Genomic DNA, 20,799 nt, shown 5'->3' on the forward strand with positions numbered 1-20,799 from the left:
AATGTTAATAATGATTTTTTTGTCCAAAATTTTGATAAAATGACATTAATGCCCATACATAGTAGTTCTAGTTTGTTTGTTTGGATAGGGTATTATTTGAAATATTATTTGGAATAATTACTGTAGCACTTTTTGTGATGTGATGTATATGAGATAAAAAGGTGGGTTGAAAAATGTGTTTATGATGCAAGCGAAATATTATTTGGGATAAGTTTTGTATCCAAACACTCCCATTAATATACTTTTAAATGAGACTTACACGTGTGTAAATTCGATTTTCAAAAATTCAATGGTTTATAACGTGCCATAACATCTCAAGATGGTTTAACATAATTTGAGTCATTGAGTTTAAAAAAAAAAACACAAAACCAAACATGATTTAAAAAATAAAAAAAAAATAAAAGATGATATAATACCAAAACTTGAAAAAATTGTGTTGCGGAGAAAAAAATTTAAAAATTCCTAAAATTTCTACACAAGTTTTCCATTGCTTATCTTTCTTCCTTTAAATTGTAAAAAAGAAATAATTTTGATCAGTTTCGTTTTAACACACAGCTTTAATTAACTGCCAGATCCACACTTCTATTGTGAACTACCACTAAAATGGAGTGTTGAAAAGGTCGCTCCTTTTATCCGTGTGTTCGTGTTTGTGTTTATGCCCGTGAGCTCGGAAGAAAGAGAGGAAAACATTCTATTAAATCAGCTCCTGAAAGTGAAGGTTTGTACATAACAGGAATTGAGAGCATAGTGGCAATGGGAAACTTAAACAATGCCAAATTCTTTGAAACAGCCTCACCATGGGATCCGATGCTCTATCTAATGTTTAAAAGAAAATCATTCAATTTTATGTCTGTCAAAAATATTCCAATGAAACAGATACCATTTGATTCTCTCACAAGTAAGAATCATGGAGCAGCAATTACTTGCCCTACAGATTCGGCTACAAAGAAGTTCTCACAACAAAAGACAACCATGTCTAAGAAAATCAATTGTTTGAATTCAAAATTAAGTGGGTAAAGAAGCAAAAGCTAAAACCATCATCCCCAAACATATAGCCCCTGACAGAACTTGTAACAGTCAAATCACGTCTAACAGCTGACTTCTTCAAAAGTTCACTTCCGGTAAGGATGGAACCTCCCACTTGCACCACCATTCCCATATCCCTTACTGCCACCACTACCGCTGCCACCTCCGCCACCATAACCTTTAGGGCCGCCATATCCTGCAGCACTACCGCTGCCGCCACCGCCACCATAACTTTTACCACCATCATAACCACTTCCATATCCTCTACCACTACCATAGCCAGCAGCAGCACCACCATAACCGCCAGGAGCCCCGTAACTGCTAGCTCCATACCCAGCACCACCATACATGGGTCCACCAAACCCAAAACCATAACCGAAACCACCATATCCAGCATAAAAACCTGCACCTCCACCATAGTTTCCTGCATAGTTGCCATAACCACCATAACCACCATATCCACCATATCCGCCATATCCTCTACCCATCTTTCCACCATATCCACCACCAAACCCATCAGCACCACCACTATAACCACCACCATATGACTTGTTGGAATTACTACCACCACGACGCATCCTGCTGTCACTTGAGTGATCAAACCCAGATCTTTTAGGCTCAGCTTTCTTTATTTCAACCTGAAACATTTATTTCTCTGCTTACCTCTCTTTCTTTAGAATACAAAAGGGAAACGAAATCTTAAAAGGTTAGAGATCATTGGCACTCACTTGTTTGCCACCAAGTTCATGCATTTGTCCATCAGTAAATATCTTTTCAACAGCATCCTCTGTCTCAAAGGTGACAAAGCCAAAGCCTCGAGACCGCCCAGTTTTATGATCTAGCATGATCTGATGCTCCACAACTTTACCATAGGCAGAAAAATATTCCCTCAACTCATCTGCAATAGAAGCTCATTTAAAGTCGAACACACTAATCAACTTGCATAAACTGAGATGAAATGGATCTGTTAAAGTTACCCTCAGTCAAGGTTAATGGAATACCGCCAATGAATATCTTCTTGGTTCTTGACACCCCGCCTCTACCCTGCATGTCCTCTCTAGGGACTGTCCTTTTCACTTCCACCTGATGTCAGATAAATAATGGTTGTAAAAATATGTTGCAAAAGAAAAACTGGTGAACCACTCAATAAGAAAGACCTTATACCGTTCTGCCATCTATAATGTGTTCCTCCTCTAGAACCTTATTAGCAACTTCAGGGTCAGCAAATGTTACAAATCCAAAACCTCGTGGTCTTCCAGAGATTTTATCCATCATTATAACTGAATCTGTTAATTCACCATACTTGCTGAAATACCTGCTAAATGATTCTAGAATGAAAAAAATAAAGAAAGATAAAATCAGATTGCTGAATAAGCAAAACAGGCACCCAATTCAAACGCATATACTCAGACATGTCAAAAGCAGCTTGCATAGCGTTCGCCAAATTTACTGCACTATCGCATCTTACAAGAAAAGTATAGCATTATTAAGTAGAAATAACGAACCACAAGCAACCAACCCAACACTACCAATGTCACATTCTAACGACAGATCAAGCATGGATTGCAAAGTTCATGCTCGTAATTAAACATAAAACCCCCCCTCCAGCCCACAAATGATAAAACAAATATGACATTAGTAATTCCAATCGAAAAGAAAATGAAGATTCTCAGTAGATCATCTCACTTTTTGGTAAGTACCCAATTCCAACAATTTATTATGGTTATGCAGCCTTCCTAGACGAGTGCAAGCACTCAATGTAATTAAGGTATATCCTTATTTAACCTTAAAAGAAATTATAGTATGCCCTGTAAATAGGGCATCCATTTAGCCTCCGTCAGTGACCCTGCAATAGAAGGGATGAAATGACACACCAAGCCCCCCTTTTTCTTCACCTGTACTCCCCACCCCCTTCTCCTCCACCCCTCATACACAATGAAAACGATATTCAAATTCTCTACATTCAACTACTCATCTTCCACATTGTCTTTGATTGCAAATTACAAATATCACTTCTAAATTGTGGCAACAGGGGAAAGTCTTTTGCAATATGGTTGACAGTTCTCCTAAGGCTCCCCATACTAACCATATCTTTCACCAAGTGGCAAAGCATTTTCCATTAGATCTGTAAAAGATTAGACCTTCAGGATTCACAGAAAAACATGCCCAATCAACACAAATTATCGACAACACAGACAAAAGTTAAAAACCCGCCGCAAGTCCGCTAGTCACACGCATAAGCATTATTTTATCAGAAGTCTTCTGTTAGATGAAAATACACCAAAGCAAACCTCACAATTCATAGCAAAAGAGAATAACGGCAGAAGATAAAAGCAATATTCAGATAAAAAGGGTCCAATTATACATCATCATTTGACAAGGAAAATCCAGAAATACATATAAAAATAAGAGCGTGAAATACCTTCAGAAGTCTCCCAAGCAATACCACCAACGAAGAGTTTTCTACCACAGAAGAAAAACCAACAGTTATTGCTAAATTGTTCACACATCCCTCATTTTCATTTCTTTTTGTTAAGAGGCCAAAAACACAAAGGGGTTCGATTACACATCGAAAAAACTCTTCCCCCAATGCAAAAGACCCCTAGTACAATCAACTATTAAGCGAAAAAATCAATATTTTTGGAAACCCTAGGAGATTGATTCCCAACACAGACTACTACCATACTACAAACTAACCATAACTAAACTATAACTAACTAACCCTGCAGAAGAATCATCGACTGAAAGCTTTAAATCGTGGCCTGCAGTAGTACTATCATCTATGTTATCCAGTGGTTCCAACTCTCCACCTCCTCCTCCTATTCCACCGCCTCCTCCGCCGCGTTCGGAATAGTAGTCTTCTCCGTGGTTATCTTCCTCATACTCATCCTCCCCGCCACCTTGTCGGTGGTGAGATTGTTGTTCGTCGACTCCGTAAGCGGAGAAATTCTGTTCAGCGGCTACGTAATCATAATCCATTTGTTCTTAAGGATTCTCCTTTCTGTCTCTACCTATAAAAATACCTGCAAATCGAATACTACAAAATTATTTCCACTATGATACTGCTATGTGTTTACCTGTGGAAACCCTAATCAAAACCTGATGGAAATTTCCCGGTTTGCCCTATTCAGCTAGGGTTTTCTCCGGTGGTGGCGATTTTTTCGATAGGCAAAACCCTAGTCCCGCTGGTGAAGATAAACACTCTTTTGCCAACTTGCAAAATTCGTATTGGAAAATATTTTACAAAGATCTAGACACGAGATAACATATGCTAATAAATGAATATATACTAATAATTTTGCTCCTACTAAACTAGTGAGTAAATATTCCGTTTCTTATTTTTGGGAGTGGTGAGATATTTGAGCCCGAAGGATGATAGGAAAAGTGAGAAAACGGTGGGTGCCCCCACTTTTTTTGTAGCTCTCGATGCCGGAAACGACGACGTAGCTTCGTGCTAATGGGTGGGACGTGGCAATATTTGGGGCTGGGATGACTTGATCGCACCAACAACTGGCACGCTTTTGATCGTTGTGCCCCGGCTAATCCATCGTTTATTCGTCAACGCAATTGAAGTCGTGGTACGGTCGTCCACGATATTTTCCGCATGTTAAACAATAAATTAAAAGAAAAACAAATACTACTACAAAGGATATATAACTTCAAGGTTTGAAATTTGAATACCATTAAAAAAAATTTGTGGCTACAAGCTTTTGATCTAATTGTCGAGGTTGAGATTTTAGAAATTAGAAATTCTTAGTTCGAATTTCACTAGATGTGAGTTTTATTTTAACTAAACATTAGTCTTGTTTCCACCATATTTGGGGTATTAGTTTTATATATTGTTATTTAGGGACCATTCGTCTCCAAATCCTACCACCGTTTTTTTTTTGTAATCATGTCAAAAAAAATTAAAAGAAAACAAAAGGAGACAGAGAGAGAGAGAAAACATTTATCATTGCATATCATGAATGGTGCAATGTGATCGTGGTGCTTGGTAAAAAGATATTTGCAGTGTCACTGTAGGTACGGTTTGTGATGGAGATCCGGCATAAAAGGTTTCACAGAAGATCTCAATGTTAGGAGGACGGGCAGGGAAGCGACTGTTTCGAGAGGTTGATGACCAAAAATTGGCCTCCATAAAAATATAAGATTCAAGTTGCATATGTGAGAACTCACAAAATTTTATTTTATAATTACACGTTATTAAAAATAAGTTACATCGTGTGCATACAAAATATAATTTTGTGTATTTCACACAAAATCGATCCGAACGATTTTTCTGATGACTGTTGGGGCCGTGTCCTCAATTTTATTATGTTAACAGCAAGAAGTTCCATGTCAAAAATACTTTGTTTTTTTTTTCCGGAAACGATAGATTATGTCAAAAATACTACTTGCTTGCCCAACAAATCGATATAAAATACCCTTTAGGTACGGTTTTATCTGGCAAGCGAACTAAGAAGGACCCTTGCTCTCAGCTCCAGACCTCTATTAAATATGAGAGTATCACACGGCAAAACAGAACTATAGTATCAAAAGCAGCAACAATTCAACTGCAGAACACGATAGCTTGGAGCAAGTACACTACAAGGGGAACATGGATCAAACACGTAGCATACGTCAACTAGCCTCTTCACCAGCAATCCTGTTTAATACTACACAGGTGATGCTTATGAGATGATATCGAACGAGTCAAGCATCATCCTGTCACTATGTACCATTCAAGATTACAGGAGTTCAAGCTTTCTCAATCAAAGAACATCACCTGTGGCACAGACAAACACAGTGAAGACAAGACGAATCTTCTTTCACTTTTGTACTGGAAAGTTAGATTTTAATTGTAAAGCTGTAAAGGAAGACAGATATGGTTATCATAGGATAAAATTGACTACTCAATGAATCGGCAAAGTAGTGAGGTTTTTTCTTCACAAGAAGCAAGCTATAGCTTTAGCATCTTGCATCTAACAAAAGAAGACCTTGATTGAGTCGATCTATGGAGAGATTAAGGTGAGTGTGAAACGAGGCAAATACAAGTGTGAATCAGAAAGCACATTAGTTAATTGTAGAGGAAACACTAAAAATCCCATGAAATCTATGAATGAACCAGTTAGCACAAAAGAATTTACAGGCAGAGACCACCCAAGCAACCTTTACACTTTCGAAGGGCCATCAATCTTCTACTTCTTCTTCATCTTCGTCTTCCTCAAATTCCTTCTCTTCTTCTTCTTCGTCAATTTCTTCCCCTGCCTCCTCCAACTGATCATTATCCACAATAAAACCACCTAGCGTCTCATCATCTTCTTCCTCATCAATATCTTCCTCCTCAGCACGTTTTCTATACTTCAGTTTAGAAGTTGTACCTTTTCCAGTATCCTTGGACCGTTTGTCACCATCCTTGGATCTTGTCAAGTATTTAGCTTTCTGGACCTTTGTTGCCTTTGTAAGCAGCTCCTTCTCCTCTTCACTCTCCCCAGCCCAGTCTTCATCTTCATTTTGTCCATCTTTCTTCCTCTTCCTTCTCCCACATTTCCTCCTCTTATTTATGTCAAATCCATCATCCTCACTCTCCTCTCCAGGCTCCTCAAGAAACCAATCCCAGTTCTTAAAATCCCTAATCATTTTCCTGGGATAGCCATCAAACTCTTCTCCAATGACCAGAACACCAAACTCTGCAATTCCAAAAAGATGTAGAAAAAAAATCAGGTAATAAGCGATATGAACTGATAGCTGATAAGAATTTTGTTAACCCCATATAATTCAAACATGTTTAAATCTCACCTCTCAATTCTCCAATTCCTCCTCAAACACCCGCCCCCTCCCCCGAGAAAAGGAAAGACGGAAAAAAAAGAAAAACAGAGTTCTTAATCAACCAAATAGTTTAAATGATGCTTAGTATATCAAGGGCTAAATAAAGTGAATGAACTCGAAGAATAAAGACAATATCTGAAATCATATGACATCAGCCAGAAAATTGAAATAGAAAGAATTACAGAAAAAAGACAATACCTTTAACAGGATCAATATGTGAAATATCAATAGACTCGGGCTCTAATGCATCGAAATCTCGCACTTCACACCTACCCTCAAAATCCAACTCTCTCTTAAAATTGTCAGCTACAGAGTCAGCTTTTCTGACAGTGAACCAAACGGGAGTCTTGGCAGAAACGCAAAACATGTCTCCAATTTCCATTTCACCGCGCTCACAAGTCCTAAAGGTGCTGACTTTACCGCGTTCGCCGCTGTGCACCCTTTACGGGATTCTTTCCGATAACTTGGAAACGAACCCTGTTGGGTTCATTGGAAGGAGCAAGTTCAAATGCCACGTGACGCCGGGAAACGGTTCTGTCCTTGGATTTGAGACCCAAACCCCTTCCCCATTCTACCGTCGAACCCGGTTCCAGCAAGGTTTTTGAACCGTCGTTGCCCTCGATATCCATGTTTGGTTGCAAGTTCAACCCGGATAATTTGATTTCGGGGCCAAAACTGGTCGCTCCTCAAATCCTCCAGTTACCGCCGGCTCGATTCGATTCGCTGCAACTGCGAGACTAAAATACTGTTAAAAAGTCTTGCTGTTCTCTTCGTTTTGAATACCATGGGATTTTAAACTGCCATTTTATGGCGGAGAATAGTCTTAGAATCATTTCAGTTGAGGCGCTTAAATTGACTACGGGTAAATTATGATTTACCACCGTCAATTTTACATAGATTAGATATCCCTCTCCATCCAAAACTTAGTAGTATTGAGACTAGATAAGGTAAATGTTAATAAGGTAAATGTTAATCCCATTTCACTTTTTTTTAATCACATTCCTAGTATCATTTTTATTATATAATTTTTATTTATTAGAGTATATAATAGAATAATGATTGAAGTACGATTAAAAAAAAAAAAACAGAATTTGATTAACATTTTCCTTTTACAAAACACCAAAATCACTTACAAGAGAGTTTGACCAACTGCTACTCAGACTTGCTTTGGCATCATTCATGAGCCAGGTGGGGAAAGATTCCACCCAACATAAATTTAAGGCAATGTTTGTCAGAGTTATGACTAGAGGTGGCAAATCAACCCACTTAACTAAATTTACCCATACCCGCCCATGAATAGATGGGTATGGGTATCTTAAATTTTTGTATATGGGTATAAATGGGTTATCCAATAATACTCATTTATTAAATGGGTATTATTGGGTAACCCATCAAACCCAATTAACCCATTTAAAATTCTCTTCCCCTAAATCTCTTCTTTTCCCCCACCCATTTTTTTTCAAATTTTTCATTTTGTCATGATGTTAACTACTTTTGTTTTATTATTATTATTATTTGTTGGTTTTATTTTATTATTTTGTTTTCTCTTCGTTTGTTAACTTGCTCATTTTTCGGCATTACTAATTTATGATAAATTTGAGCCTCTTTTCTTATCTTTCTAAAATGAAATTTTAAATTTATATACGGAAAAAATGTTAGGGGTTAAAAATTTTTGGATTAAATTTTTATATTAACTTTTATAGTACTTAGTTCAAATTTTTATATTCTTATTATTCAATTATTAAATAATATGTAATTTTGTGAAATAGAGTATAAATGAAAAAAATTTGGTAATTAGGCTTATTGAACATTATAAGTAAATATTTAAAACTAATGATGGATACAAAGAGCGGTATAAATTGATAACTTAGTTTGCAAAAATGAATTTAAATGAATTTATAAAAAATTAAAATAAATGGGTTATAAATGGGTAATTGGGTTACCCAATTCATTTTTTGACTTACCCATTTATACCCATCTAATTAAATGGGTATAAATGGGTTGACTCACTTATACCCATTACCCATTTTACCCAACCCAAACCCGCCCAAGTCACCCATTTTGACACCTCTAGTTATGACTAACAGTAAGTAGATGTATGACTCGTCGAGTTGTCGCTATTTTCACTTTTGTTAAATAGTATAAAACTTGTCAAGTGTTCCAAAAGCCTTCTGCTGCTTTTAGGCTTAGTTTGGGAGTTTAGGATAGAAAAGAGGAGAAGGGAAAACTTTAAGTTATGAGAAAAGAAAAGAGAAGAGAAGGGATTGTTATATTATTGTTTGGAAATTTTGAGAATTAGTGGAATGATTTTGGATATGAAAGTTATTAAATATTTGTTTAAGACCTTTTTAAGGATAAAATAGGTATTTTAAAAAACTTTCACAAGGTTCCTCAAACCTTCTCTCTATTTCTGTCCAATTTGAGAGGAGAATTTTTGTCTACTATTCATCCTCCTGAATCCTCTTATTTTCTTTTTTAATAAAAATTCACAAACAAAGGAAAAAATTAAAGTTGGATAGCCAATTTTTCTATAAAAAAATTTCGCTTGCATCATAAATATATTTTTCAATTCACCTTTTTATATTTTCAACTATTTTTTTATCTCACATACATCATATCATAAAAAAATATTACAGTAATTATTTAGAATAATACTCTATCCAAACTCTTCTTTCTCTCTCTTTTCTATCCAAATTCTCATCTTCCAAAAGAAGCATTAGGTTCCAAAAGAAGCATTAGGGTTTGGGTTGGTAGTTATAAGTCTCCTGTGGGACCTCAAAGGAAACCGGCTTTTGGGGTTTCCTCGGGGTTTAGGTTTGTAAAAATTGAGGTAAGCTCTTTGGGCTTCGAAAGGAAAAAAAAAAAAAAAGAAGCATTAGGTTCTTGATTGAACTCTCTAACCCTACTCTTTACTCATTGTGGGGTTTATTTCTTTCAACTTAGAAGAAGAACGTCAAGTCATGCTCAAGCTTGATTTGAATTTCCAAGAGTTTATAACAGAAGTCGATTTCAACTTGATACTACAGCGGGCATGCGAATGCCAAAACAATTTTCTTTCGAAATGACAAATTTATTATTTTTAGTATAAATTTTATATTTTTCTTATTGAATGCTTTTTACCAAGTCGTTCCCATGCTCATTATGAATCTGTAAGAGTTTATGAATGGAGTAGGCTGACTTTAGCATTTGCATGCGAGATCCATTTTTGTGCTTAATTAATTAAAGCTTGGGTCAAGATTTGATTAACTCAAGTCCGCAAACTTTTAGTCAAAGGGATTGATTGACACCATATAGTAACAAATTAGAGTGTACTATTAAAAATTTCAATAGTTTGAAGACTTGTTTCCTTTTCATTATATTTTGAGCATGGGTTTGGTTAATTGATTGGCTGAGATAGGATAACTCATATTGAGTTTGAGTTGTGCACTAGATTACTAAATCTTCAGTGTTTATGTGTTTAGTTAAGAGTTAGGATAAGATGGCGATATTAGTAAATTAACCAAACTATAACCATCTTTAGGTATGTTAATTGGTCCAGTCTTTACCCATACCTAATATTTTTTCATGGTGTTTGAGTTTAATTTTTCAAATTCAAATCTATACCCTGAAAGAAAGTCATAGATTTGAATAAGATTTGGTTTATATGATTCATATTCAAATCTAAATCCAAATCATACTCACGTGTATGCGTGTGTGTGTATGTTAGTAAATTTACAAAATAATATAATATTCTATGGACATTTGATTAAATACACTATGACTCCATGACTATTAGATTAAATGATATGTTCATAACTTAACAAAACACTGCCTAACCTCGCCTATCTATAGTATTGCGGATGAATATTCGAAAATAAATTGAAGTAGTTGATAATAGTTCTTTTTTTAGTTTATAATATTACATGCAAATTTTTGAATGCTAATTTTACTCGAAAGTAAAAATGAATGGTATCACGATATGCTCATACTGGTATCATAGATACCTATTTGATACCCAAACCCACGGTGACTTGAGTTTACATCTTCAGACGCATAAGGATCTAGGTTTGGATCTAATTAATTTTAATGGGTTTAGATTTGGATAAAACAGATCCAACATAGACCCTACCAATTAACATGCAATATTATTTTCATTTGCTAATTAGTTATTTAATTATAATTCATTAAAGTTATCGTCTAAAGTTGAGATCTTAGAACTTAGAGGTTACGAGTTATAATTTTTTCTACCCCAACATTCCCCCGCTAAAAAAAATTTAAAAAGTTGAAATTATTTTTTAAACAATATGTAAATATAGAAATTAAACTTTATGTAGTCGGACAACGTAATCCAATAGATAAGTGGAGGGCAATCGCGGAGAAGCTAGAAGCATATTGTTGTGACCCTCTGATTTATAGTTTATAAATACAAAAAGTCAGCCTTAGTTTTCATGATTAAAAAAATGAAAAAAAGAAGTAATTACCAAAAAAAAAAAGAAGTAATTAAATTAGCCTTGCCTCAACGAAATAGAGCGAAATTAAGCTAAGCCTTATTAGCCTTTTTTATTGAAAACAGTAATTGAAAAATCCTCAAATACTTTTTAGCCCTTAAAACAGGAGTAATCGAAAAATACTTTTTGCCCTTAAAACGTAATTCTACTTTTGAGTAAGGTCCGATTGGAAACCCGAGCGGTCCAGCATGAATTATCTTTTCATTAGCGGTCCAACTTGAGCCGCGCGTGAAATGGGCACTTTGCACGTGAGCGTGAGAAAATTCCCTATCTGTCTAGGCATAACCTACAGGTTTCTTCGGGTCAGGTAGTCAGGTCGCTAACACAAACAAACCGCCCACTCGCCCCTCTCTGCTTCGGTCTTTCTCCCGAATTCTCTCGCATAAAAGCCCTCTTTCTCGTTCACTTTCCCTCCTTTTCTCTTCAACCTTTTTGGTTCCTCCCCCTTGTTTTTGATTTCTTTATTCCTTATTTTATCCATTTTCTAGGTTTTAAGTTTCAATTTCTTCGCGATCTCGCCAAAGATGAATAATAGCACCGATAAAGATCAGTTGGATGTGTCTGATCTCGGCTCCGCCCTCCCCGCTGCCGCCGCCGGTAATTTCCTGAGCCCAAAAACCCTTTTCGCTGCTAGAAGTTGCAGGTCTTCGTAAGGTGGAGAAATAAATTTTGATAATATCTGTTCTGTTGTTTTTATTAATCATTTCTTTTTGGCTGTAATTGGCATGCAGCTTTAAGCGAGGAGGACCGTGCTGGGTTAGTTAATGCCCTCAAGGTTAGTTATTATTACTATTTTTTGGTGTTTTTGTTTTTTTTAATTTGAACGTTTTCAATGGTGTTGTTCTTTTTCTTTTTTCTGGTGGTGGGGTTTATCTGAATTTTGGGGTTGCTTTTGTAGGATAAACTTCAGCATTTGGCTGGGGAGCATTCGGATATTATGGAGACTCTCTCTCCCAAGGTTCGAAAGCGTGTGGAATTTTTAAGAGAGCTTCAGGTACTTTATTGAATTTAAAACTTATAAGTTCAACTAAGCTTTAGAATTAATTTCTGCTGCCTGCTTTCAATTTTTTGTTCAGCATTGTTTGTCGATCGGGTGCTTTGGGTAGAAATGTTTTTTTCCGATGTTTATTTCTATTTTGTGCTGGGTTCATCATTTCACCGGAAGTAATTTTGGTGTAAAGTCGAAGCATTACTTACATGAATCTAAATGCGGCCTTAAAAGCCAAATCAACGTTAAGCTTGTTGTGTGAGGCAGTTGAGAAAAGCAAAAGCTCGAGATGGCAGGATGCTTGATTTTTGATAAGATATTTAGAATTCAGTTTCACCTGATATAGGTTAACCGCTGTTGTCAACTCCTATATATAGGAGCTAATTGACTACCTTATTAGATTAAAAAGGGAAGAAGTGTCTGCGTGGAATAGACTTAATTGTGGCCTTGTATTCCATGTGTAAGACTGTATCTTGGTCCTCCCTGCATATGGAGATCTAACTCTTAAAACATTAAAGTAAAATCTATGGAATGCAGCACCACTGGAATCAGTTGCTCGTTGTGGGGTATGGATTCCTTTAGGAGTTCAAAAGCTACATATGCATGGACTAATACGTGGAAATTAGTCAAACTCATGAGATTAGTGGGGCCAATAACGTTTTCAGGCCATTTATGAGGATTTGTTGATTTAGTAAAATCGAATGGCAAACCTTCACCAGCTGGAGTGATCTTCTGTTGTTAAGTATACTGCTTTGAGATTGTGGTAAAACATTTCTGTGTGCCCTTATACATGGGTATTTCTTCATGTGCAGAGCCAACATGATGAGCTGGAGTCAAAGTTCTTCGAAGAGAGGGCTGCACTGGAAGCTAAATACCAGAAGCTCTATGAACCACTCTATACAAAGGTGGTACTTTCTTTGTGCTGAATTAGGGGTTGTACTTTTCTTTGTCATCTGTTTCAAATGATGTCCATTGAGCTCTAGTTATAATGTGAACTTCCAACCTAATATTGTATGCATCAAAAAAGCGTATGCTGCATGTTGCTATTATTTACCTGGTCTGACACAATAAACTGTATTGGCTACCAAGGCAGTTCAATCTGGGTAGATGAATCGCAATTGCATTGAGTGCTGCTTCTGTTTCTGTGTTAATGTTGCTATTTAAACTGCAGAGATACCAAATAGTTAATGGTGTTCTTGAAGTTGAAGGAGTTGGTGATGCTTCCAAGGGTGACGAGGGAGACAAAGGGACAGAAGGTGATATGCACATTCCAAATAGACTTATTTATAGCCTTCTTTGCGCTTCTTGTTAACTTGTTTATTTGTTTTGGGTGAATGTACGTGTCTGTGCCTCCTTTGCTCTCCCTTTTTGTCTTTTCAATTGCCTGTTGGCAAGTGGTTGTTTTAAGCCTTTCTTTGATTGTCATGCTGCATTCCATAACAGAAAAAGGTGTTCCCAACTTCTGGTTGATGGCGATGAAGACTAATGAAATATTGGCAGAAGAGGTAAATGATTGGATACCTTCTTTTATTTGGGTTTATTTCTCTATGTTGAACATGTGACGGACTATCACTTCTCCCTTTGTTTAGATTTCAGAGCGTGATGAGGAGGCTCTAAAATATCTCAAGGATATCAAGTGGTGCAGGATTGATAGTCCGAAGGGTTTCAAGCTTGAGTTCTTTTTTGATGCTAATCCATTTTTCAAGAACACTGTCTTGACAAAAACTTATCACATGATTGATGATGATGAACCTATACTAGAGAAAGCTATAGGGTAAACTTCATTATCCTGCCTTATATGTAATAAGTCATGCTGATATTGATTACTGATTAGTGACATTTCTTGGATGTTGTAGGGCGGAAATTGAATGGTATCCTGGCAAATGCTTGACGCAGAAGGTTTTGAAGAAAAAGCCAAGAAAGGGGTCAAAGAACGTGAAACCTATAACTAAGACTGAAAATTGTGAAAGCTTTTTCAATTTCTTCAACCCTCCGCAAGTGCCTGAGGATGATGACGATATTGATGAGGATACTGTGAGTTCTTCTGCTTCACTTTTCACATTACAGCATATGGGCGCATGGAAAGTCCTTTGGGCTCTATTTATTCTGTCTTTCTTTGTTCTCACAGGCTGAAGAACTCCAGAACTCAATGGAGCAAGACTATGATATTGGGTGAGTTATTTATTTCTTCCATCATAGAATGCCTTGATTGATAGCCTATGATTGCCCTTCCTTCCTCAGGTTATCTAGTACTCTGTTTACCAGTTTTTGTTTAATAAGAGTTCGTTTTCAGCCAGGACGTGATTATGGGTGTTTTTGTGTAGTTCAACAATACGAGACAAAATTATTCCTCATGCTGTGTCATGGTTTACGGGCGAGGCTGTTCATGGAGATGATTTTGAAGATATGGATGATGATGAAGATGACGAGGATGATGAGGAGGAAGACGATGAAGATGAGGAGGTAGATGAAGAAGATGATGAGGATAAGGTGGATAGCAAGAATAGAAAGAAGGTAATAAGCTCCCATAAATAGGCAGTTTCATTATTAAAGTTCTTTGCAGCAAACGTTTCTTGCAGACTTCTAATATTTATTGTTGTTTGTTGTCCTTTGTGTCTTGCAGTCTACCAGATCAAAGGTTAGGTGATGTAATGATGTTACTTCTCGACATAGTAGATGATAGTATGGCTGTTGTTGCCTAATGACTGCTTTATGTGACTTCTGAGTTGCTTCTATGAATTGCAGCCGAGTGTAAGATCACAAGGTCAGGAAGGTCATCAGACTGAACGCCCTCCAGAATGCAAGCAACAGTAGATGTAAATCCTAAATTGCTAAGCAGTTGAATGTGTATCGGGAGCAGTTTTATTGTCCTTGCTTGTTGATAGTTTTGCTTGTATTCATCCTGGTGTATTCTGAAGCCTTTTGTTTAATTTTCCCTGTCCCCGGCATTCCATCTTTCCTCGTCCCCCCCCCCCTCTCTCTCTCTCTCTCTCTCTCTCTCTCTTTAAGCTTCTAAATGCTGTTGGGTTGATCATGGCACCTTGAGATATGGTTGGGAGAATTGTGATATTTTCCCTTCTTATGTATTGGATTTTATGGTTTCTTATTTCTTTCTAATTTTCCATTTCTTTCTGTATATAATGTATGATCAAAGTGCATCAATTTGCCTGTTTCTCAACTGGTATTGCGCAGATTCTTAGTTTCACATTTAGTTCCGGGTAGTAGTTGGTATAGCGTTGGGGGGGGGGGAGGGGGGAAGAAAAAAGCGGTTGGAACTAATGGATTACGCTCGAAGGCTATGTTAACTAGCATGTTAATTTTTGCTTGCCTTGTGTGGGATTCGATTCCTCTCACCACTTAGTTTACTTCTTATTCATTTTTTTTCCTTGGTTTGCTCTAAAGTTTACAAAGTCTAATTATAGAAAGTGATCATAGATAACAATTAAAACCGGTAAAAGTTATTTTTTGGGGTAATTATGAATTTTAGATTTTTTTTGTTATTTGATTATAAAAAAAATCTATAATCAGAAAATAACAACAATCAAGAACATTATAAAAATTAAATTATTTAAAATTAGAATGCATAATGAGTTAAAATAATGAATTGAGAACAAGTCCATAATCTATTTAAGTTTGCAAGTCTTTAGGAAATCACTAAGCATATTACGTTGTCCCATGTGTTGAAGACACTAGAAAATTTGACTTCACATGAGAGACGTGCATGTTACAATACTTGACTGAGGCTTAAGGACTTCTTTTGAGTTATGGTGGCTTAGAAATGCAATATGTTGTCTGGCAAATACGTACCTTTTCTATTTGATAATATGCAATTTTAAATATGGTCACCATTGCTAACGTTATAAAAGATTCAAACTAAAGTCATCCCACTCTTGAAGATCAATTCTTTCGATTGATACTGGCATTCTTCATGGTCCAAGCATTCATGCTTGAGATTGCGACGTTGGCCTTTCCATAATTGAAGACGTACAAGCGTGCCTCGTTGCCTAAAGCTTTAGTAGGATATACCCTTGAAGTGATGCATGCCTTGCCCTTTCCACCAAAGCTTTCCACTATTGAATGATCAATCTGCAACAAAAAAAAACACCATTCCGCCTGTAATCCTCAAAAAAAAAAAAAAAACTTTTTTTTTGGCCTGTGTTATATGTATCAAGCCCAGCGTAAAGAAGATTTCGTACCAAGCTCCTCAAAGATAATTCTTCGTGCAAAGGATCCACGTCCAGAAATGCCCCATAAGTTGTCTTATCTGGTTTTTCATTGAGCGAGGACCTGTAGAGAGACGTCACGTGGGATGAATATGATGAGAATTCTGAAAATTCTTAACAAGAAAGAAGCAAAATAGTTTTGGATTAGGATTACAGGCGAAGTGTCTTCCTGATAATACCTGCTCTGATCACTGCACATCAGCACCACATATTTGTTCTGGGCTTTGAAAATTCTAAAGAAGACGGCCGTATATTCCTGCAGATCCTTTGAAGCCAAAACTTTTAGTCCAAAGGGTCCTGTCCCTCCTCTGACTGATGCACCCTTTTGACTACAAAGCAGTTGGGGGTCCGTCCAACTTGGGTCGAATGCATCAACTTGCTCCAACTGGGATGCTACTTGGAACGACACATCTACATCCGCCTGTCAAGAAAAAGAACCAGTCACATTCTAGTATTCATTATATAGACTATTCGTTCAGTTTGAATGTCACATTCTTATTAGTGGTCCGAAGACAAGGATTCGAAGACTAAATCCTAAACGAGGAAGTAGTAAATCACCAAATTATCTTTTGGATTAAAATTCATATCCTGAAGAAGGAATTTGACTAAAAGCAGGAAGAATTCTAAGCTTGCAAGAAGATGTCCAATCTAATTATCAGTCTACTTACTTGGGCAGCTTTGATGCCTTGAACTTCTACTGTGGATCCGCTCTTGAGCTGCGTACGAGGATAGCCAACTTTTTTTTGTCGTAGCGTTTCAATCTCTGAAATTGGCCACTGGACCAGTTGTTTTCCTGATTTATCTAGCCATATCAGCCTAGGAATTGCCTGAAAAATCAATGCAGCTTTGTCAATTACAACGCCTCTATTAATCTTTTAGATCAGATTAACTGGTAGAAGACGGTGCTTTACCTGAACTCCGGACCATCCCTGAGCAATATAATCTTCTCGAGATAATGACTCGTTGATCCAACCCCAAAGAATTCTTCGCTTCTTCAAACTATCGTAGAATGTTTTTGAAGCATAGAACTTCCCATAATCGTATCTCAAGCCTGAAAACTTTTCTGCAGCTCCAGCATTCGGCACGAAAACATCCTTGGAATGCGCATATGTTCCAATCGCGTACTGATCGTGCTTGGTGTCATCCAGGCTTACCTTAAGAACATGTTTAACGCCTTCGCCAATGGTTGATGTGTCTAAACCAATAGGGCTGCTCGAAACAGGGTAAAAATCAGGGCATTCCCACATTCCAGTGCCTTGTATTGAATACAGTGGGTGCTGAGCTTTGGTCCAACGAACAAAATCCTTGCTTCTGTACAGAAGTGCTTTTCCTCGACGATTTAATTTATTTCCAACGATGACTCTCCATCGGCCATCAGGGCCCAACCAGGCAGTAGTTGGGTCTCTGAATGAGCTTGAATTGATTTTGTTCTCTGGAGTCGGAGTCATCAGTGGATTGTAAGGCGATTTGACCCATTCTATCAGGTACGGGTCAGAAAGATTTCTGGGGACAGCAAGATTTTGAACTTGCTGGTTCTTAGGGTCTATGCCAGTGTAGAGAATGGCTGGGTTTTCCCCTCGAAGCATTGTCGTTGATCCTGACCAGCAACCATTCACGTCACCCTTCTGAGACGGAAAAATGGCTGCTTTGTGAGGGTTCCAGTTGATTAAATCTTTAGAGGTGGAGTGAGCCCAAACAATGTTCCCCCAATCTGGACCGAGTGGATTGTACTGGTAGAATAGATGGTAAAGTCCCTTATAAACCGTTGGTCCTGAAAGGGGAAAGGAAATATTTTCAGTATCTGGGAAGCCATCATTCTGTGGTTAAAATCTGATTTCTAGTTGCATATATATCTGTCTTCCTCTGACTAGTGAACTTGGTCCTAAGAACATGAGCAACAAGGATAATGGCATGATGGCAAAAGCCAAAAGACTCGAACAAAGGGCATTAAGAAACTCCTGGATTCTTGCAAAAGACCAGGTTTTCAGCTGGGTAAGGAGATTGCAAAGCTGTTCGTAAGCAGAAAGAATGCCAGGAAATGGTCAGTGCTTCAGAACCAATCATGTTCATGTATAAATCCAAAAAGGAACTCCAGTCTTGGAATTTGAGCGGTCAAATGTAGACGCACGAGGAGTGAGTTTTTCTACTCCACAAGCCATCATCTTTTACTTTTGTTAAGCACAAGTTTGAATAGAACTCTCAAAACAATAATTTCAACCATAACAAATTCGTCTCTGATCCTCTTTAAGCTGTCAGCTACGAATCTTCATTACATGGCAAAGAAGGATACACCTCTTTAAGGTGTTCGTCTGATTTTAAGAAGGAATATAGATGGCCTTGAAGACTCAAACACGAGGAAATAGACGAGAAGAGAACAAAACTCACCATTAGGATCTGCCATTGCGAGATGCCATTGTTGTTGTATTCACCGTGACGTTGACGCCAAAACAAATGGAAGGAAAAACAAGAATCTCGCGCGTTAGAGAAGTTAAAACAATACAACCAAACAGTAGTGTAAATCGTTTGTCTTTCCTTCCTTAGAAAATTATTACTAACAATTAACAAGACAAAAATTTACCGTTCATCCAGTTCTTGGGAGGTTGGAAGTGATAAGAAGTTCTGTAGGTTTGACTTGGAGATGCTGGTTGAAGAGATGCAAGATTTCTGTGGGATGCTTCTGCTTCAAGAATGCCATGTCCGAGCACTATCCAGTACAAGCACATTAGCCAGAGGTAAAAGCTAGCCATGGTTGCCACAGATTTTGGCTACACTTGGAAGAAACTGACTGAATTATGGATGGCCTGTTATATAGGAGGATTTCCAAGTTGAAGCTCTTGACCAATAAATAATCTAGCATGGACCAAGACGTCAGATTTTTTTATTTTTTTTTTAAAAATTTATTTTTCCACGAAAAGATGTACAACTATAAGGATACTCTAGAGGTCCGGCATCACGTCACATCAATGGAAGTCAAACAACCAAGGCTGGAAATTATACATTAGACTTTTCGAGTGAAATCAATTATGAAGCATTATAGATGTAAAATTCGGTTCGGCCTCATCGTAATACTCCATAAATTAAAAATATCAATTGAGTTTAGTGGCAATTTGCTCAATCCTGAGTTTAGTGGCACTTTGCTCAATCCTGAGTTTAGTGCCTATTGCTATGTTGACCGTCACTGAAAAAAAATATATAATTTATCGCTTACGAGAGAGGGCATCTTATTGTTAAGAAATGAACGGGGGTTCATTGACCATTTGAGTGAGTTGCCTAAATAAGGAATATGAAAAATTGGCTGTCGCACGAATGATTGACCCGCGCAATTAGGGAATTGTCCGCATATGCATGTTCCTCTTACAATTTCTTTTTATATGTAAGCAATTAATTAACAATTATGCTGCCAAGTTGTATTGTTTTTCTGGGGTCCAACAAACGGTGGTATTCGGAACTATCGTTTTTCTGGGGTCCAAGTTGTACAATTTCATTTTTGTCACTAAAAGTATATATAGGTTTTGAATTTTTTTTTTTTATACATAAAAAATGGGTACAAGTGGGTCATAATGCAATTTCAAGCTAAAAGGCAATCAAAAATTTAAGTTAGAACCAAAATTTGCTAACTTGAGTTTTTAAAGGACATAAAATTAACACTTTAAAAATGAAGGACAAAAAAATCATTTGGTAAGATGTGAAAGATGTTTTGAACAAATTCCCTCCCTTTTTATTAAGTTATGGATTATTACTACTTAGTTATCCTTACTAATACTAATAATAGACCTTTTAACTACAATAATAATGGATTTAGCATCTATTTAGTAGGTTCTATCTCCCAATGTACATACGGATTTTATCGATGACGTGTGTTTTCATTTATTAAAAAGGAATATGATCATTTTAAATCTGACTTATCCTACGCATGTCATCCAGATCTACGTACACTATGAAAAATATTTGGTGGATCCACCGGAGAATCCCAACAATAATGAAACTTTTTAACTTGGGTGAAAAAAAAAAAGGGTTGCGCATATGTGTTGAGATATGTACTACTTACTATATGTTTACATCAAAGAGCAAATTTCTGTTTTAGCAACAGACATATGTTTTTTGATTAATCCGTCTTCACGTGACTCCCAAAATTCAACGATGTTCTACATAATAAAATGTGTAGACTTTTTGAATGATAACGTTCTTGCTAGTAGTCTAATATGTATAGATTGAATTTGGAAGTATTAATATATCCCAAATCTTGGAATCAAACGGAGGATTTGCT

The 20,799-nt window shown here is 36.9% G+C and overlaps 4 protein-coding genes across 5 annotated transcripts; 1 reads left to right on the forward strand and 3 right to left on the reverse strand.

Annotated features, from left to right (window-relative positions):
• Nucleotides 1-862: 862 nt before the first annotated feature.
• Nucleotides 863-4,282, reverse strand: LOC140005859 (uncharacterized). The gene is made up of 7 exons (XM_072046991.1): nt 4,126-4,282; nt 3,749-4,049; nt 3,449-3,489; nt 2,191-2,354; nt 2,004-2,109; nt 1,755-1,924; nt 863-1,664 (listed from the first exon to the last, which is right to left on the reverse strand). The coding sequence occupies exons 2-7, from the start codon at nt 4,003-4,005 to the stop codon at nt 1,113-1,115; spliced, it is 1,290 nt and encodes a 429-aa protein (XP_071903092.1). The 5' UTR covers nt 4,006-4,049; nt 4,126-4,282; the 3' UTR covers nt 863-1,112.
• Nucleotides 4,283-5,891: 1,609 nt separating this feature from the next.
• On the reverse strand, nt 5,892-7,647 carry LOC140005860 (uncharacterized). The gene is made up of 2 exons (XM_072046992.1): nt 7,033-7,647; nt 5,892-6,695 (listed from the first exon to the last, which is right to left on the reverse strand). The coding sequence occupies exons 1-2, from the start codon at nt 7,214-7,216 to the stop codon at nt 6,196-6,198; spliced, it is 684 nt and encodes a 227-aa protein (XP_071903093.1). The 5' UTR covers nt 7,217-7,647; the 3' UTR covers nt 5,892-6,195.
• A 3,995-nt stretch (nt 7,648-11,642) lies between these two features.
• LOC113742783 (nucleosome assembly protein 1;4) lies at nt 11,643-15,415 on the forward strand. Of its 2 annotated transcripts, none has more exons than XM_027270737.2 (12): nt 11,643-11,918; nt 12,053-12,096; nt 12,220-12,315; nt 13,122-13,214; nt 13,481-13,565; nt 13,753-13,814; nt 13,899-14,083; nt 14,166-14,343; nt 14,438-14,481; nt 14,634-14,823; nt 14,933-14,947; nt 15,055-15,415. In XM_027270737.2, exons 1-12 carry the CDS (start codon nt 11,846-11,848, stop codon nt 15,121-15,123), a joined length of 1,134 nt encoding a protein of 377 aa, XP_027126538.1. In that variant the 5' UTR covers nt 11,643-11,845; the 3' UTR covers nt 15,124-15,415. The 2 variants fall into 2 exon arrangements, with proteins under 2 accessions (XP_027126538.1, XP_071903094.1); XM_072046993.1 differs by having other exon boundaries at nt 14,933-14,952; nt 15,055-15,257.
• A 498-nt stretch (nt 15,416-15,913) lies between these two features.
• LOC113741863 (beta-fructofuranosidase, insoluble isoenzyme CWINV1) lies at nt 15,914-19,322 on the reverse strand. Its single transcript, XM_072046994.1, has 7 exons — nt 19,111-19,322; nt 18,918-18,926; nt 17,444-18,303; nt 17,201-17,359; nt 16,712-16,953; nt 16,506-16,596; nt 15,914-16,395 (listed from the first exon to the last, which is right to left on the reverse strand). Exons 1-7 carry the CDS (start codon nt 19,277-19,279, stop codon nt 16,207-16,209), a joined length of 1,719 nt encoding a protein of 572 aa, XP_071903095.1. The 5' UTR covers nt 19,280-19,322; the 3' UTR covers nt 15,914-16,206.
• Between the last annotated feature and the right edge of the window lie 1,477 nt (nt 19,323-20,799).

Source organism: Coffea arabica, chromosome 4e (genome assembly GCF_036785885.1).
Source record: "Coffea arabica cultivar ET-39 chromosome 4e, Coffea Arabica ET-39 HiFi, whole genome shotgun sequence".
Taxonomy (NCBI): domain Eukaryota; kingdom Viridiplantae; phylum Streptophyta; class Magnoliopsida; order Gentianales; family Rubiaceae; genus Coffea; species Coffea arabica.

What these genes read in the sequence shown, in the direction of transcription:
- LOC113741863 (XM_072046994.1), bottom strand. Translation starts at nt 19,279, where the DNA reads ATGGCTAGCTTTTACCTCTGGCTAATGTGCTTGTACTGGATAGTGCTC. An exon ending in AAGGCATCAAAGCTGCCCAA is followed by an intron (nt 16,954 to 17,200) that starts GTAAGTAGACTG and finishes TTTTCTTGACAG; the next exon opens with GCGGATGTAGATGTGTCGTT. An exon ending in ATGTGCAGTGATCAGAGCAG is followed by an intron (nt 16,597 to 16,711) that starts GTATTATCAGGA and finishes GTCTCTCTACAG; the next exon opens with GTCCTCGCTCAATGAAAAAC.
- LOC140005860 (XM_072046992.1), bottom strand. Translation starts at nt 7,216, where the DNA reads ATGGAAATTGGAGACATGTTTTGCGTTTCTGCCAAGACTCCCGTTTGG. An exon ending in ACATATTGATCCTGTTAAAG is followed by an intron (nt 6,696 to 7,032) that starts GTATTGTCTTTT and finishes TTGGAATTGCAG; the next exon opens with AGTTTGGTGTTCTGGTCATT.
- LOC140005859 (XM_072046991.1), bottom strand. Translation starts at nt 4,005, where the DNA reads ATGGATTATGATTACGTAGCCGCTGAACAGAATTTCTCCGCTTACGGA. An exon ending in ACATTATAGATGGCAGAACG is followed by an intron (nt 2,110 to 2,190) that starts GTATAAGGTCTT and finishes ATCTGACATCAG; the next exon opens with GTGGAAGTGAAAAGGACAGT. An exon ending in TCCATTAACCTTGACTGAGG is followed by an intron (nt 1,925 to 2,003) that starts GTAACTTTAACA and finishes CTTCTATTGCAG; the next exon opens with ATGAGTTGAGGGAATATTTT.
- LOC113742783 (XM_027270737.2), top strand. Translation starts at nt 11,846, where the DNA reads ATGAATAATAGCACCGATAAAGATCAGTTGGATGTGTCTGATCTCGGC. An exon ending in ATGAAATATTGGCAGAAGAG is followed by an intron (nt 13,815 to 13,898) that starts GTAAATGATTGG and finishes CCCTTTGTTTAG; the next exon opens with ATTTCAGAGCGTGATGAGGA. An exon ending in ACGATATTGATGAGGATACT is followed by an intron (nt 14,344 to 14,437) that starts GTGAGTTCTTCT and finishes TTGTTCTCACAG; the next exon opens with GCTGAAGAACTCCAGAACTC.